This window comes from Asparagus officinalis, chromosome 7 (assembly GCF_001876935.1).
Source record: "Asparagus officinalis chromosome 7, Aspof.V1, whole genome shotgun sequence".
Lineage (NCBI taxonomy): Eukaryota > Viridiplantae > Streptophyta > Magnoliopsida > Asparagales > Asparagaceae > Asparagus > Asparagus officinalis.
Genome location: NC_033800.1, coordinates 125,306,315 through 125,322,220, shown reverse-complemented (window position 1 = coordinate 125,322,220; position 15,906 = coordinate 125,306,315). Strand labels below are relative to the sequence as shown.

At 33.9% G+C, this 15,906-nt stretch overlaps 1 protein-coding gene across 1 annotated transcript in view; it reads left to right on the top strand.

The window, feature by feature from the left end:
• Nucleotides 13,255-15,906, top strand: part of LOC109849844 — a 12,420-nt gene continuing 9,768 nt past the window's right edge. The window contains exons 1-5 of the mRNA XM_020419729.1: nucleotides 13,255-13,584; nucleotides 13,680-13,760; nucleotides 13,866-13,901; nucleotides 14,023-14,094; nucleotides 14,819-15,275. Coding sequence (XP_020275318.1) covers nucleotides 13,892-13,901; nucleotides 14,023-14,094; nucleotides 14,819-15,275 — 539 coding nt within the window. The 5' untranslated portion in view covers nucleotides 13,255-13,584; nucleotides 13,680-13,760; nucleotides 13,866-13,891. The remainder of the gene's footprint in view (nucleotides 13,585-13,679; nucleotides 13,761-13,865; nucleotides 13,902-14,022; nucleotides 14,095-14,818; nucleotides 15,276-15,906) is intronic.

Below are 15,906 nucleotides of genomic sequence, written 5' to 3'. Positions count from 1 at the left end.
ACCCCGTCTCTCACCACACACTCATCTTGGTGTACTAGTGTATTAAAAGGTAAACCTCACAATTTAGGCACTCAACAAATGATTGTTCTCTAAACAAGGTGAGAACTCAATTAAGCACAACTCAAAGTTACAATCTCTCATAACCCCAATTATACTATGTATGAAATACTATAAGCTCAAGTGGGTGTGTGTAACAATGAGATTTAATAAAACAAAATCAAACTAAACTCAATATAGATTCTAGCTTATGGAAATGAAAATCAAACATATAAAATAGCTAAATTGAGTTTAGAAAACTTCTCTAGATGACAAGAGAGAGAAGGAGAAGAGTTGAATGCTCAAACATCAATAAATGATCTTCACTTGCTCTTGTGAAATTCTCTTCACAATCAAAACTCTTAAACACTCTTTTAAACAAACTAAAACAAACTTTAAACCCTTGTTAAACTTGTTTAAAATATTCTTGGTTCTTATAATAGAGCTGGGTATAAGAGGGTATTTATAGCAAACCCCAAAGATCAAGAAACCCTAGCAAAAAGACTAAAAAACCAAAACATGATAAAGGCTGAAAAAACTAGTCGTTATGCCATCAGTCGACTGACGACTTCCATCAGTCGACTGATAAGCTGACCGTTAGAGGTATTTTCCAGCTCATCAGTCGACTGATGATCTTATCAGTCTACTGATGATCTCATCAGTCGACTGGTCAGTCGACCAAAACAAAACAAAAACTATTTGTTGTTCCAGGTGATTTCTTCAGTCGACACATCAGTCGACTGATGTCATTAGTCGACTGACCAATCGACTAATAACAGGTTATCAGCCTGTTTTGAAACAAAAATCTGATTTTTGAAGTGCCTTTAAAAATAATAAATAAATTCTAAAAATGTAAAACTTTGGAAAATCATTGTAAACATGTAAAGGAACATCTTACAAAAAGAATTTTTTGGAATTACACTTCTTAATAGTGAAAACTCATCATTTTTCAAATATGTCCAAAAACATGAAAACTATACATACATGTTTTTATCATTTGATATAAACACAATATTGAAACTTTTGTAAAATAATTTTATAGACTTAATGAATTGATATAAACTGATATTAAAGTCTATAAACTAATAAAACAAGAACATAATATTTTTCTAAATACAATAGAATATGAAACATATAAAAGTATATATGAAGATATATATTGTTTCATATCTATCTAGCTAAACCAAAACATATATGTATATATATAACTATATATATACAAAAACCAAAACGTGTATGTGTGTATATAATTGAGTTTAAAGTACTAACACACATAATATAAAACCTAAACTAAATTACCCAAGCTTGATGAAGGTCTTCAATAAACTCGACTTGGTAAACTTGTGGATGAAGATTGAACTTGGATCTTCAACTTGAATTGCAATGCTTCAACCACTATTCCTCCAACCTTCATTGGATATGATCGTGAATGCTCAACTTCATACATCCTCCAACTTATTGTTTGTCTAGAATAGATACAAAACATAAATACTAGACAAACAATCATTAGATGTAAATTATTTATAAATCATCATCAAAACAAAAGGACCCAACAATCTCCTTATTTTTGATGATGATAATAATTTACAAAAAGAGATATATGCATGAAAGGAAATGAATATATCAATTATAATTATCATGCATATAATCAAAAAGGATATACTCATAATATTTCTCCCCCTTTAACAATATCAAAAATGGGAAAACAAAAGAATAAGAGAGCGAAAGCTCCCCCTACAAATAAGCACGGTGAGTATAAAACAAATATAGGGAATGGCTCCCCCTATCAAAATACCTTATGGAATATATGCATTAAAGACCAAGGCAAATATATGTGAGCATGCATAGATGAAAACATGCTAAACACAACTCACATACATAAAGACATTAAGAACATATATAAATATATCAATATGAAAATAGTGTCTCATTACTCAAACATAAAAACAATGTATAAAATAGATTTATGAAATCAAAAGAAAGATATAAGAATCATGCAAAAAGTTTTCAAATGAAAACAAATCAACCAATAAAATCATAAATCACAAGTAAATCATATAAGAATATAAAACCAAACCATAGATTTTCAAAAATAAGAGAGGCAACCATATCAAGCTCTTGAGCTTGTTTTAACCCATATAAATATTTTTAGCACCAGGTAAATAATATTTGGGAATAAACACCCAATAATCCCTGGGGGTTATATAAACACAAACTTCTCATCAAAATCAAAACTAATAATCATGAAAACATAAGAATTGATCAAAGAGAAATTGTTTTCATAAAAAATTCAAAACATAATTTTCAAAACCAAGAAAAAGAAAAAGAAGAATACTAAAATTCTTGGTTTAAAATCAAATTTATTTTGGTACCCAAGTACTTGTGATACCAAAAGATTTAGGGACATGACCCCTATCTTTTAAAGCTCAAAGCTCTTGGGTTATGACCCCATTTGAGCGCATGTGGTGCACTAACACGGTTAAAATAATATTCATTCAAATGACCCTTTCGATTGTAATTCGTGCAATAAAAAGAGTGAAAAGATTTGTGTTGACTAAGTGAGTGTGCACGAAAATCATTTGCAAATAAAGATTGTCTTTTAAATTTATTTTGCAAATGGAAAACCTCATTAAACAAAGGTGGTCTCTTTGGAACATTTTGCAAAATATGAGCTTTTTACACATCAAAACAAAATTTAGCAAGATGTCCAAACCTACCACAAACATCACATTTAAAAACATGGGGTCTACTAGAAACATTTGGCAAACTAGAATTCTTTTTCAAATCACAACAAAACTTTGTCAAATGGCCAAGACGACCACAATAATCGCATTTAAACACATGAGCATGCTTATGATGAACTTTATGAGTGTGTGCATGTACATATGTGTGTGATGGAGAAGCCTTATGAGATACACAAGAAGCATTAGTCTTAGAAGATTTGTGTGCATCATAGTAAAATTTAGCAATGTGGCCTTTACGATCGTAAATTGAGCATTTATAAACTTTGCTATACAAGTGTGCATAGTGTATAGGTGATCTTGTAGCACTAAATTTAGCACACTTGTCCATAAGTTTCTTATGGTTATCAATGCATATTCTCAAAGTTGAATCTAAAGATGAAATGCGTTTATTCACAAGATTCAAATCTTCATTATTAGGCACATATGTATTTTTATTAGAAGTAGAACATAAATAGTTATTTATAAAAGAAGCAGTATCATTTTTTATGTTCTCAACTTCTAACATGATATTATTTTTGTCATGAGTCAAGTTAGCAATATCTAATTTTAAATTATTATTTTTCAAATTTATCATATCATTGTTTTTTTTAAGAGCAATATTTTCTTAAGAAATGATATTAAATTTGGAAGCTAACTTTTCATGATCGGATTTTAAATCTTCATGCTTGCTTTTTAAGTCTAAAAAGATATGATGTAATTTGTTATAGGCAAGCAATAATTTTTTAGAAGCATACGCAAGTTCATCACTAGATACATTATTAATGAATTCGAACTCGCAAACCTCACTAGGGCTATCGCCTAGTGCCTGTGTGCATGATGCTCCATTGGAACTTGAAGAGGAAGCCTCCAAAGCTTATCGGATCGCCTCCAAGTCCCCTTGATGTGCTTCAATAAATTTTTGTAAGGTCTAAGCACTATCAAAATGAACAAACTTGTTAGATATAGATGAATCAAAAGTATTTAGCAAATATTCTAACAAAATCTTGTTCATTGTAAATACTCTTTTATCATTTTTATTCCACTTGGATTTCTCCAAAGTGGGCACAATATAAGTATCTTCAATAACTTCTCATAAATCAAAATATCTAGATCTAACAAATATATTAAATCTAGAGCAAAATTGGACATAGGGAAAATTATCTATTCTAAGAGCAACATTAGGATCATAGCCTAAACAATGTGCACAATGCATGTCCATAATATCTATATGTATGCAAGCAAGATAATAATAAATCTTAAAAATTAGATTAGTACAAAAAGATAACTTGGATCTTTAACTCAAGAAGATTAGACTTTAAATCAAAGAGCATCAAGTTCTGATATCAATTGAAAGTACCATAATGCCACTAGGAAAGAACCCTAGAGAGGGGTGAATAGGGTTTATGCTAATCTAATTCGATTTAATACTAATTAAAAACTAATAACAAATGTCCTAACAAATAAGATATGCAATGAGATATATGCAATGATAAGCAATATAAACAAGGGTAAACAAATAGTGTAAACAATATAGTGGACAAACTAAATAATGAGACAATGGCAATATGAGCAATGAGCACAAGTATAAATGAACGTCAATGCAAACTCAAACACAATCAAATGATCACGGAGTTTGGATCTTCCGTCCTACGTCTCTGTTCCCCACTCCTGGGAAGAAATCTACTACACAATCGGGTTTTCAACACTCACCCGAACAACATTTTACACCTCACAACTCGGTTTTCTAGCTCACCAAAAACTTTACAATCACTCACAATGTAAACACACTAACTACCACCTCAAGTATTGGTCTCTAGCCTGTATCTACCTCAAGTGTTTGGAATTACAAGGTATTACCACCTACTCCACTCCTCTTGGGACGACCCCGTCTCTCACCACACACTCCTCTTGGTGTGCTAGTGTATTACAAGGTGAACCTTACAATTTAGGCACTCAACAAATGATTGCTTTCTAAACAAGGTGAGAACTCAATTAAGCACAACTCAAAGTTACAATCTCTCACAACCTTAATTATACTATGTATGAAATACTATAAGCTCAAGTGGGTGTGTGTAACAATGAGATTTAATAAAACAAAACCAAACTAAACTCAATATAGATTCTAGCTTATGGAAATAAAAATCAAACATATAAAATAGCTAGATTGAGTTTAAAAAACTTCTCTAGATGACAAGAGAGAGAAAGAGAAGAGTTGAATGCTCAAATACCAATAGATGATCTCCACTTGCTCTTGTGAAATTCTCTTCACAAACAAAACTCTTAAACACTCTTTTAAACAAACTAAAACAAACTTTAAACCCTTGTTAAACTTGTTTAAAACATTCTTGGTTCTTATAATAGAGCTGGGTATAAGGGGGTATTTATAGGAAACCCCAAAGATGAAGAAACCCCAGCAAAAAGACCAAAAAACCAAAACATAATAAAGACTAGAAAAACTAGCCGTTATGCCATCAGTCGACTGACGGCTTTCATCAATCAAGTGATGAGCTGACCGTTAGAGGTATTTTCCAGCTCATCAGTCGACTGACGACCTTATTAGTTGACTGATGAATTTATCAGTCGACTGGTCAGTCGATCAAAACAAAACAGAAAGTATTTGTTCTTCCAGGTGATTTCTTTAGTTGACACATCAGTCGGCTGATGTCATCAGTCGACTGACCAATCGACTGATAATAGGTTATCATCCTGTTTTGAAATAGAAATCTGATTTTTGAAGTGCCTTTAAAAATAGCAAATACTTTTCAAAAAATGTAAAACTTTGGGAAATTATTGTAAACATGTAAATGAACATGTTACAAAAAAAATTTTGGAATTACACTTCTCAATAGCGAAAACTCATCATTTTTCAAATATGTCCAAAAACATGAAAACTAAACATACATGTTTTTGTCATTTGACATAAACACAATATTGAAACTTTTGTAAAATGATTTATAGACTTAATGAATTGATATAAACTGATATTAAAATCTATAAACTAATAAAACAAGAACACAATATTTTTTCAAACACAATAGAATATGAAACATATAAAGTATATATGAAGATATATATTGTTTCATATCTATCTAGCTCTAAACCAAAACATATATGTATATATATAACTATATATATACAAAAACTAAAACGTGTATGTGTGTATATAATTGAGCTTAAAGTACTAACACACATAATATAAAACCTAAACTAAATTACACAAGATATATGATCGTGAATACCCGATTTCATCTATTCTCCAACCACTATTCCGCTATTCCGCTAACCTCCATTGGATATGATCGACTTGAATTGCAAGGCTTCAACCACTATTCCGCTAACCTCCATTGGATATGATTGTGAATACCCGATTTCATCTATTCTCCAACTTATTGTTTGTCTAGAATAGATACAAAACACAAACACTAGACAAACAATGATTAGATGTAAATTGTTTGTAAATCATCATCAAAACAAAAGGACCCAACAATAGAGACTCCTTCAGAATAAGATCATTATCGTCTTTACTATTGTTTCTCCACGATTGATGGTATTAACCCATGCGTGGTACCATTTTGCTGCTAGTGCTATAGTAGCTAGATACTCATTTCCCCACCACATGCGAATTGTTACATGGCATTAGGATTTTGCAAATGGTATAGCAAGGTACTACCCCACATTCTGACTTTCAAGTGAAAAAGATTGGCTTGTATTGGATCACTCGAAAGTATAAGGAGCTTTCCAAAAATGGCCTAAAGAGTAGTGCACCCGGATTTCAGGACCTTCTGGGAGAAGGTTTACTAGATGATAAAGATAGGGAAGTACCAAGTGGGCACCCCACACCTCAAAGGAAAATTGACATTAGTATCTTAGAACTGTCTGAATCTACGGTTCGTCAAGGAGTGCCTGGCAGAGGTCACGGTAGCAAAGGGAATAGGCTATTACTAGCCCCTCCTCCTCATCCACCTTCAAAGAAGCAACGCTTGCATGTCTGGAGCCTGAACATGTGCTTAGAGACTCTTTAAGTGTCAGAAAAGAACCTCTTATGGTTCTGATGTATGAGTCCGGTTATCAAGTCAACCGACAACTCCCACAAATCCTCACAAAGTACATACACAAGCTACAACCTCAAGTGTTGGTCCTCACGTATCGACTCCCTCGAGTGCTCGGAATTATCACCTCTCACTAGGCCACATACGCTACTCCTCTCAGTATCGACTCCGTCCTCACCACACACTCCTCTAGGTGTACAAGTGTATTATAAAGTAAACCTCACAATTAGGCACAATAACAAAGTGTTTGTTCTCTAATACAAGGTGAGAACTCAATGTAAGCTCACACTCTAAGTCACACAATCCCACAACCCAATTATACAATGTATGCAAATACAATAAGCTCAATGGTTGTGTGTGTAAACAAAGAGTAAATAAAATCAACTGAACTCAATATAAATACTAGCTTAATAAAATGATAATTAAAAAATATAAATATAAAACTAGATTAAGTTTAGGGAAACTTCTCTATAGATAACAAGAGAGAGGGAGAAGAGTGAATGCTCAAATACCAAGGATGATCTCCACTTGCTCTTGTGAAATTCTCTTCACAAATAAAACTCTTAAACACTCTTTTAAACAAACTAAAACAAACTTTAAACCCTTATCAAACTTGTTTAAAACATTCTATTGGATTGATGAATATATGAAGGCAATGGAGTATTTATACCCACTCAAAACTTCAGCAAAAACCCTAAGGAAAAGACTAAAAACCCATAAACAAACAAATCAGAAAACTAGCTGTTCCTGTGCAACGGCTCTTTGATAAGTTGACTTATGAGTCGACTAATGAGTCACCTTATATGAGTCGACTCAGCAGAAGAAAAATCAGAACTGCGCCGCACTTCGTGAGTCGACTAATGAGTCGACTGAACATGCACAGACCTGAAGTGCATAGAAAAACTCAACTTTAAACTGGATTTACAAATATTAAATAAATTCAGAAAAATTTAAAAATTTAGAAAATGATTATAGACATGATAATACACATGCTATAAAAACTAGTTTTCTAAAAGGACCTCCTAAATATAAAATATCATCATTTTGCAAAATAGTTCAAAACATAAAAATGTAAACACATAAGTTTTGACATTTTAGCTTAATCATGTTTTGAAACATTACAAAATGAATATATAGACTTAATAGAAGATGTATATCATTGTTGTTAAGTCCATATACCAAGAAAATAATATTTTCACAAAAATACTTGTTTTGCAAACTTTCAAAGCAATAAACATGATTTCATTGAACTAAATAAAATTGATATTGATGAAATCATATGTAAGCATAAAAACATAAAACAAAAAATGTATTTTCTAATTATATTCAATTGTTTCATATTTAAACTTGAAAAACCAAAACAATAAGTATGAAAGATGTAATTTTATATTTATATAAACTTGGAAACAAAAAAACATGTATGTATACATATACCTATATATACCAAAACTAAATTGTGTGTGTGTGTGTGTGTGGTATAATACTATACTATATATCGTATTCGTATATATATGATAATTATATGTATGTATATATATTATATATATAAGTATATATATATATGAGTATAATATAACTATAATTATATATACTATAATGTATTCCTTGTCTAGGGAGGATTTCCTCCTTGAACGCCTCTAAAATCACCATTGATTGGAGCGAGCATTGTTGGATGATCCGGCTCTATGAACTTGATTTAGCATATTCTAAACCCAACTATACAAGTTGGGGTACCGTCGTCGTTTGACGCCGCTTCGTGCCACTGCGGGTATCAATTTTTAACGGTTTGAGAGAGTAGAACTTTTCACATGGGCTCGGCATGGAGGGTCAAACGACGCGGATTCACCCAAACTTGATGTGTTGGGTTTAAATATGTAGATCAAGTTCAAACAAGCGATCATTTATAATATCGCTCAATCATGCTGATTTAGAAGGCCGTTAAGGAGGAATTTCCCCTCCTATGACAAGGATACCCATTAATCTCTCCTCTCTCTCTCTCTCTCTCTCTTATATATATATATATATATATGAAAAACAAAACTTGTGTTGTATATATATATAACTATATATATACAGGGAAACCAATATAATGTGTGTGTATATATGATTGAGCTTAAAGTACCAACACATATAATATAAACCTAAACTAATGTTACCCAAACTTGATCTTGATCTTCATTGTAGCTCAACTTGGTAAACTTGGATGAAGCTTGTAATTGGATCTTTTAACTTGATAGCAATGCTTCACTCTACTATTCCGCCAACCTTCATTTGATATAATCGTTATGACACAATCCATCCATCCTCTAACGTGTTGTTTGTCTACAATTACAAAAACACAAACACTAGACAAACAACATTAGAAGTAAATTGTTTGTAAATCATCATCAAAACAAGAAGGCCAACAGATTCTAGAACTAATCAAAGGCTACCCCCTAAAGGGTGCCGATGAAAATACATGCCTTTATGGCATCGTTACCTGCTACATTCCCAATTTATTAGTGAAAGTAGTAAATATGTTAGTTTGGAGAATCTTTACCATCAAATGTATGTAACGTTAGTAGTTTAAATTTTATCAGGTAGGGAACCATGTCCCACTCGATAGGATAAAGTTGGATGGATCCAGCCTTCTTTAGCTCAGTTCTTGAGAAAGAACATTGAGCTACTTTTATATGTCCTCTGGAGCCTTTGCTTCCTTGCTCGACTTTGAAGGAATTGTTGCTTCTAATCTTGTATGTTTAGATTTTGCATCATCTTGGTGCTCTAGAACTTCTTCTGGAGAGGATTCACCAATTGACTTTTTCCCCTTTGAAGATCTCGCTTGAGATTGAGATATCAACAAGAGTTGTTCAACCATCTTCTCCAAACATTCAATCCTTTCATCTGAGTATTTCTTTTGAGTTGCCATTTAAGCAAGAAGATCTTCTTGGTCTATTATATCTACATCCCATTGTCGCACTTGACATGAACTAGGGATTATTAGATGCTATGGCGGAATTGGTGACATTAGACGTGGATTGATACAGCTAAGATGAAGTCTACGAAGTTTACACCTGGAGGGAAGAGTAGTCTAAAGGGATCTCTACTCTTTGTCTTAGCCTAGTGCGACAATACACACCATCAGCTTCTAACAATATAGATCCAATACCATGAGAATACACTAGATCGAGAGAGCTATTTATGCTTTCTTCATCGTCTTTAGAAATTACGCCCATCATGTTAAAAGTGAATTCTTATAATTTACCATTTTGGGTACATCATGATCGTTTAGTCCGAACCTCTAAAGGTTCATGACCATGATTGATGTGACTGGAACTAATTCTTTCTTAGGAGTAGCATTATATTGGTAATTTTTTGAACTGTCAAAACTACTTCTCTGAGGGTCGCACAATGCTGACATTAGCGAGCTCTCTTCAGATATAGGAATTCTATTAGATCCTCATTAATTCCAGGCTGAGAGCCAACTTCACCACTTTTGGCCTTGGAACACGAACATCGCTTATGGAGACGTTGGCTAAGCTTTTGTGTAGCGGATTCATCATTGATGATATTATTTCCTTGCGAGAATTTAGTTGAGGGATTTTCCCCATCCTTAGCTTCTACCGATGAAGCATAGCGAGTATCGTGAGATGCTTTAGATCGAACTCCTAAAGGAGTTGTGGACTGGTGTCTAAGATCAACAGATAAAACTAGATCTTGACCTTCACTTGAGGCGAGGGTCGAGACTTCTTTACTCTTGGCAAAGTTCGTTTGGATTTTAGCTAAAACTCAAACTTCTTTCGGTGAAGGTCCCCTTTACACACGCGGGTGTTGATTTAGACCCAAGAGTCTAACTGCGATGTATCCTATGAGAACTACGAACAGTCATCATGGATGAAGTGTGGTTCGTGGAAATGAATTCCTCGAACTTCGCTTGGTCAAATTCAATGACCAGCAATTCGGCAAAAGACTGAGGGTTTTAGTGTCGGTGTGTGACATAATTTTCTCGTTAGAGAAGAAAGAAGTCCCTAGCAGATTTGCCATCCTGTTTTGGGTCTTTTAAAATTGTAATTGACACATATTACAATAAAAATATAATGAATAAAGAAAAATTTATATTTCCTAGGGTTCTTTTCTATGTGCTAGTGGAGCCTCGATCTTTACTCCGTTAACACACTAATTAAGACGATGAACCTTTTGTTGTTGATGAGCGTTTAGTGGCGTGGAAGATAGCTCAGTCTTCTCTTAGCACTTCTACTCAATGAAATCTTTCTATGCATGTGTCTAGATCTATAGATCTCCTTTGATTCTTATGATGATCCTTATCATGCGAAAAATAAATGACCCCCCCTCCTTTTATAGGTTAGAAGAGACAGTTAATGACCCCCCCTTTAATTGTAGATTAAGTGGTCATTAAAATGATTAGCGGGGGACGGGGGCAGTTATACCTTGAAAATAGCCCTCAAATGGCTACTAGATAAGGTTCGTTGGCTTGGCGAAGCTCACTGAGGACACATGGGTGAAGTTCACTGATGAAGACATTAGCGCAGTTCACCATTGAAGGCGTTGGCGAAGTTTGCTGCTGAAGTGAGTGAGGCTTGGTGAAGACACACGGATGTGATTCGCTGAAAGTATGGATGACTTGGTCCACTTGGGTTGTTATGAGCAAAGTTCGTCAGGTGACGAACTTCGCTTATGACTTTAAATTTAGCACAGAATTCGAATTACGATTCGGCCGACAAATGACACCTTTAGACTCGGTCTAGGGTGCATTTCTGGAGTTAACTCGCTCTTAACTTGCCTCAGTCTAGTCGAGATGGATTGTCTAATGAGGTTTGCTTACTCGGTTGGACGACCTTCGTTACCGTTTGTTGCAGGCTCAGTTTTAGGCCCCCCTTCAAGTGCTTGGCCTATGGGAATTCACTTCTTAGATCTAAGCTAAATATTAACATTGGTGAACATACATTTTAATGGTCTACATACTCATCTTTTGTGATGCGATAATTATTAAAAATATTTTGCGATTTGTAAGTGATTGATAATAAAGAATATATTTTTTATTATTTTAATTTTTATTAACTTTGCAAATTATATAATTATAAGTGATTAATACTAAGATAGAATGTTTGTTAAAATTTCTCATATTTTAGTTACTCCTGAAATTCCATATTTTCCTGCAAAAATCTAATTTTTAAGCAATTTTTCCAAAATAAAAACAAAAAAATTCGGGTGCCCAATGCCCAACCTGGTTTGGCCTAGGCTCGGACTTAGCGCCCGGGCCATTCGGGACTTGGTCCAAGTTCGAGCGGGGCATTCCGGAAACCCAGTCCAAGCCGAGCACGACTGGGTTGCCCCGTTTGGACATGCCTAGGTTTTCTTACAAATTGGGGCTCAAAAGAGTTCAATTTGAGGGTATTCCTTCTTTCTTTCAAGATTGGGTTAAGCAACTGTAATGTGTTTTATAAATATACCAATCTCTAATTTTAGTTGCCCTATTAACCTTAGAAGGAGGAAGAACACCCTCAAAATTTGAACCCTAACTCTTTTGAGCTCTAATTTGTAGGAAAAGCCCTTTTCAACTTATATAAATGACCCTAACTATCTGTCAAGTTGGCAGCTACATAGGACACACGTGAATGGTCACATGACTGTACTCGCTTGAATTTTGGCTCTAGCCAAAAAATAAGGGTACTTGTCACAATTTTGAATAAAGTATATCATATCATTGTCAGAGTAAAAAATATATATCTAATTAATACGTATCTAATTAATACGTGGGTCAACAAAATATATCAATTTGATAATATTATCATTTTGTTTTTGTTTTTACTTTTCTTTTTTCTCCCCCTTTTGATTATACCTTCATCTTTAACTCATTCTCTTCTAATGGTAAAAAAACACATATCTTTGAACCCATTTAAAGTACATCCTAGCTTGCTAAAATTATTAAAATTCCTCCAACCTATAATCTAATACCTTTGTTGCATTTTTCTTGCATTAGACTTGAATTTTCATTACTTTTCATGAGTTTTTATTCATTATTTGTTGGGTTGAAGATGAGAAAAGTATCGCACACATCTTTCTTCATGTGCATCCAAAGAAATACTAATCTTGGACCAACGCACGAATCACGAATTTTAATGGCCCAAAGGTTGAGATACTTTTGAGTCTACTGGATGCTTTCTCGTCGAAGAGAATGGTAAAAGCAGAAAAAACTGAAAAAGTTAGCAAGCCACAGGGGCTGAAGTAACAATTTTAGAATTGTGGAGGACTTATTCAGAATATAAAGATGTAGAGGACTCATACAAAATATATGAGATTTGGAAACGTATCTTACAAATCCTAAATTTATTTAACCCTAGCGGAGTTACCAGCTCGGTAGCCGGGACTGAAATAAACGGCGTTAGGCTACGGTCGACGACGGAGACTGGCGATGGAGGTCAACAATAGCGATCGGAAGCGCGGCAGCTACCGACGCCGGCGAGCGGGGAGTTGAGAACAAAACGATGACCATTAGTTAATCATTGGTTTAAATGATAACATTTGTATCAGTTACAAGGATTTAACAGTCCTGTTTTATAGTAATTCCATCTTTTATGGAATTATTTCGTCGATGAAGAAAGCGTCGTCGTGATCCATCGCAGTGCAATTCTGAACTCGCCTACCAACTGTTCGGTTTAATGCCGATGAGAAAAGAGTCCGCAGGAAAATGATCTCTTGCCATAACCGACCCGACCCGACCCGACCCGACCCGACCCGACCCGTTTCTCTTTGAAAACAGGAGTCTTTTTTTTTTGGTAAGAACTCTTTTGAACTCCTACTCCTACTTGTATTCATATTATTGTTCAAGTATTTATTTTAACTTATTTATTATAATTGTTTTTCAACACAGTTTTCATCTTATATACTACAATTAAATTGTTGTTCTTCGACCCGGCTTCTTAATTCCCTTCTCCTCAATCTCGAAACCAAGGTGTTTTAATGCAAATTGGAAACTTGTATACTCTTTCTTTTACGTTTTTTTTCCTTCTTTTTGTGGATGTAGCGATTCTAATATTGGTTTTGTGTTGACAAATAGGGTTTGCTTTGTTCCTGTTTGTTACAATGGGCGGGAGTAAGATTCAAATTCGATTTTCTTTAACGATGATCTTTCTTTTTTTAACTTTTCTGTTCAGTTTCGTGGATAACCCTATGTTTATTTTGTTTTAATTTTGTTTTTTGTTTTTGTCGAGCAGGCAGGTTGTCAGTGAAGAGTGCAGCTTTCGCAAAGCAGGCTGAATTCTACAAGAAGGACCAGTCGAGGCTTGGTAAGTTTGAAAACTTATGGAATATAATTTCTAGACATTGTAATTGTATAACTATAAAAGAATGATTTCACGCATATAAAAGTATCCAATAGAATTTGCACGCTATAATTATCATAATAATTGGTCCTTAGAGGTTCAATCCTACCATCCAAAGAAATTATTGATCTTGGATGTTACTTTGCCAGTTGCCTCTGATCACATATGTGACATGAGTATAGGCGAAGTTTAAAGCTATTAATTTAGAAATTCTGAAATAAGATCGATAAGTAAAGAAAAGAAAAGGAAAGGAAAGGATAATTTGCATAAATTTAATGTGGAACGTATTTTGTACAAGACTTTTTTCTGGCTAAAATTTCAGCTAATGTAATAACATGGTAAACAATATACTGCGTAAAGCCTATATCTGTTTAGTAATGTTTTGGGATATCTTTCTTCACTCTTTCGGAGCTATTGAGAATAATGCACTTTATTTTTAATTCGATTAAGCTAGTAGAGTTGAAATATAAGGATCTCAAGTTTAAATCAGTTTTATCTTTCTCAGCCAATTTCTAAAAGTCAGAGTTGAGATCTCTGAATAATCGCAACAGACTTTCCTCTCTCCTTCTCTAATAAGTAGAGGGACAAAAGTTTCTAATAGTTTGGTTTAGGTTAGAGCAACTATATTCATATAACTCTTATAGTGAAATGTCTAATTAGTGTTTTTTCATAAATTGATATCATGCAGAGAAAAACAAGCTTGTTACATGGGACCCGTTTTATAGTGAAGATGGTTTGTTGCTTCTGGAACCGTTAGATACCCAAGATGATGAGAGCATAAGTCCAAAAAAATTGGGGCCTGATAACAGGTTGTCTTGGGTTCAAGCCTTGAAAGGAGGACAAATGGGTAAAAAGTTCACTAAGAAAGACGGTAAAAATTCTGCATCGAAAAAATGTGTCAGGGCTCAAGTGTCAAAGAAGAAAAAAAGATGCAACTATTTCGATAAAAAAGAGAGTACAAGTTATGCACATAAAGGTAGTGTGAGGGTTCGAGGCCTAGAAGGGGATCAAGAGTCTACTTATACCTCAGATGAAGAGAACATGAATTTTTCATCAGAAGAAGATACAACATTTTCACCACGACCAATCCAAAAGATGAGCGCTCTGTGTTTTGGATTACTTGTTGAGGCTCTCGAAAACAAGAGGTATCTGTCTTTATGCTCAGAACTATATATTACATGGAAATTGCGTTGCCATAATTATATTTGGAATTAGGCTCCCTTTTTAGGTTGCTTCCAACTTGATTCTTGCAAATATGTAATACTCATCATACACACAGATGCTCACACAAATCAACATACACAGACATAAATCATGGACCCGTCATTTATAATTTGAACTTGATTTCTTTACAATGCTTATCATGTTTCCACCTAGAAGCGCCATACTTTTGACACTTAAAAAGTCACTCTTCACCTTTCCAGAACAACATGCAATGAAACAGACATATATCAATATTTTCATACAAGAGGCCAATGTCCCGAATCAACTTTTTTGCCTTATCATAGGAATCGGGCAAAGTAGATTCACCGAGAAATAGCTTCTCTTTCAACAATTGCAGCAACATATTGAATAATTTGTTGCTCCATCTATTAGCGTCTTTTATATGAAGTAATTTTACTAAAGCAATTAACTTTGAACATTTGTAGCCTTGATACAAAGTTTTCTCAGAGTCATCTAACAAACTATAAAACTATTTTACTTTTCTGTTTGGTTCTTTCTAAAACATGACATGATGACCCATTATTGTCATCTATTATATCAACAATTGATGAA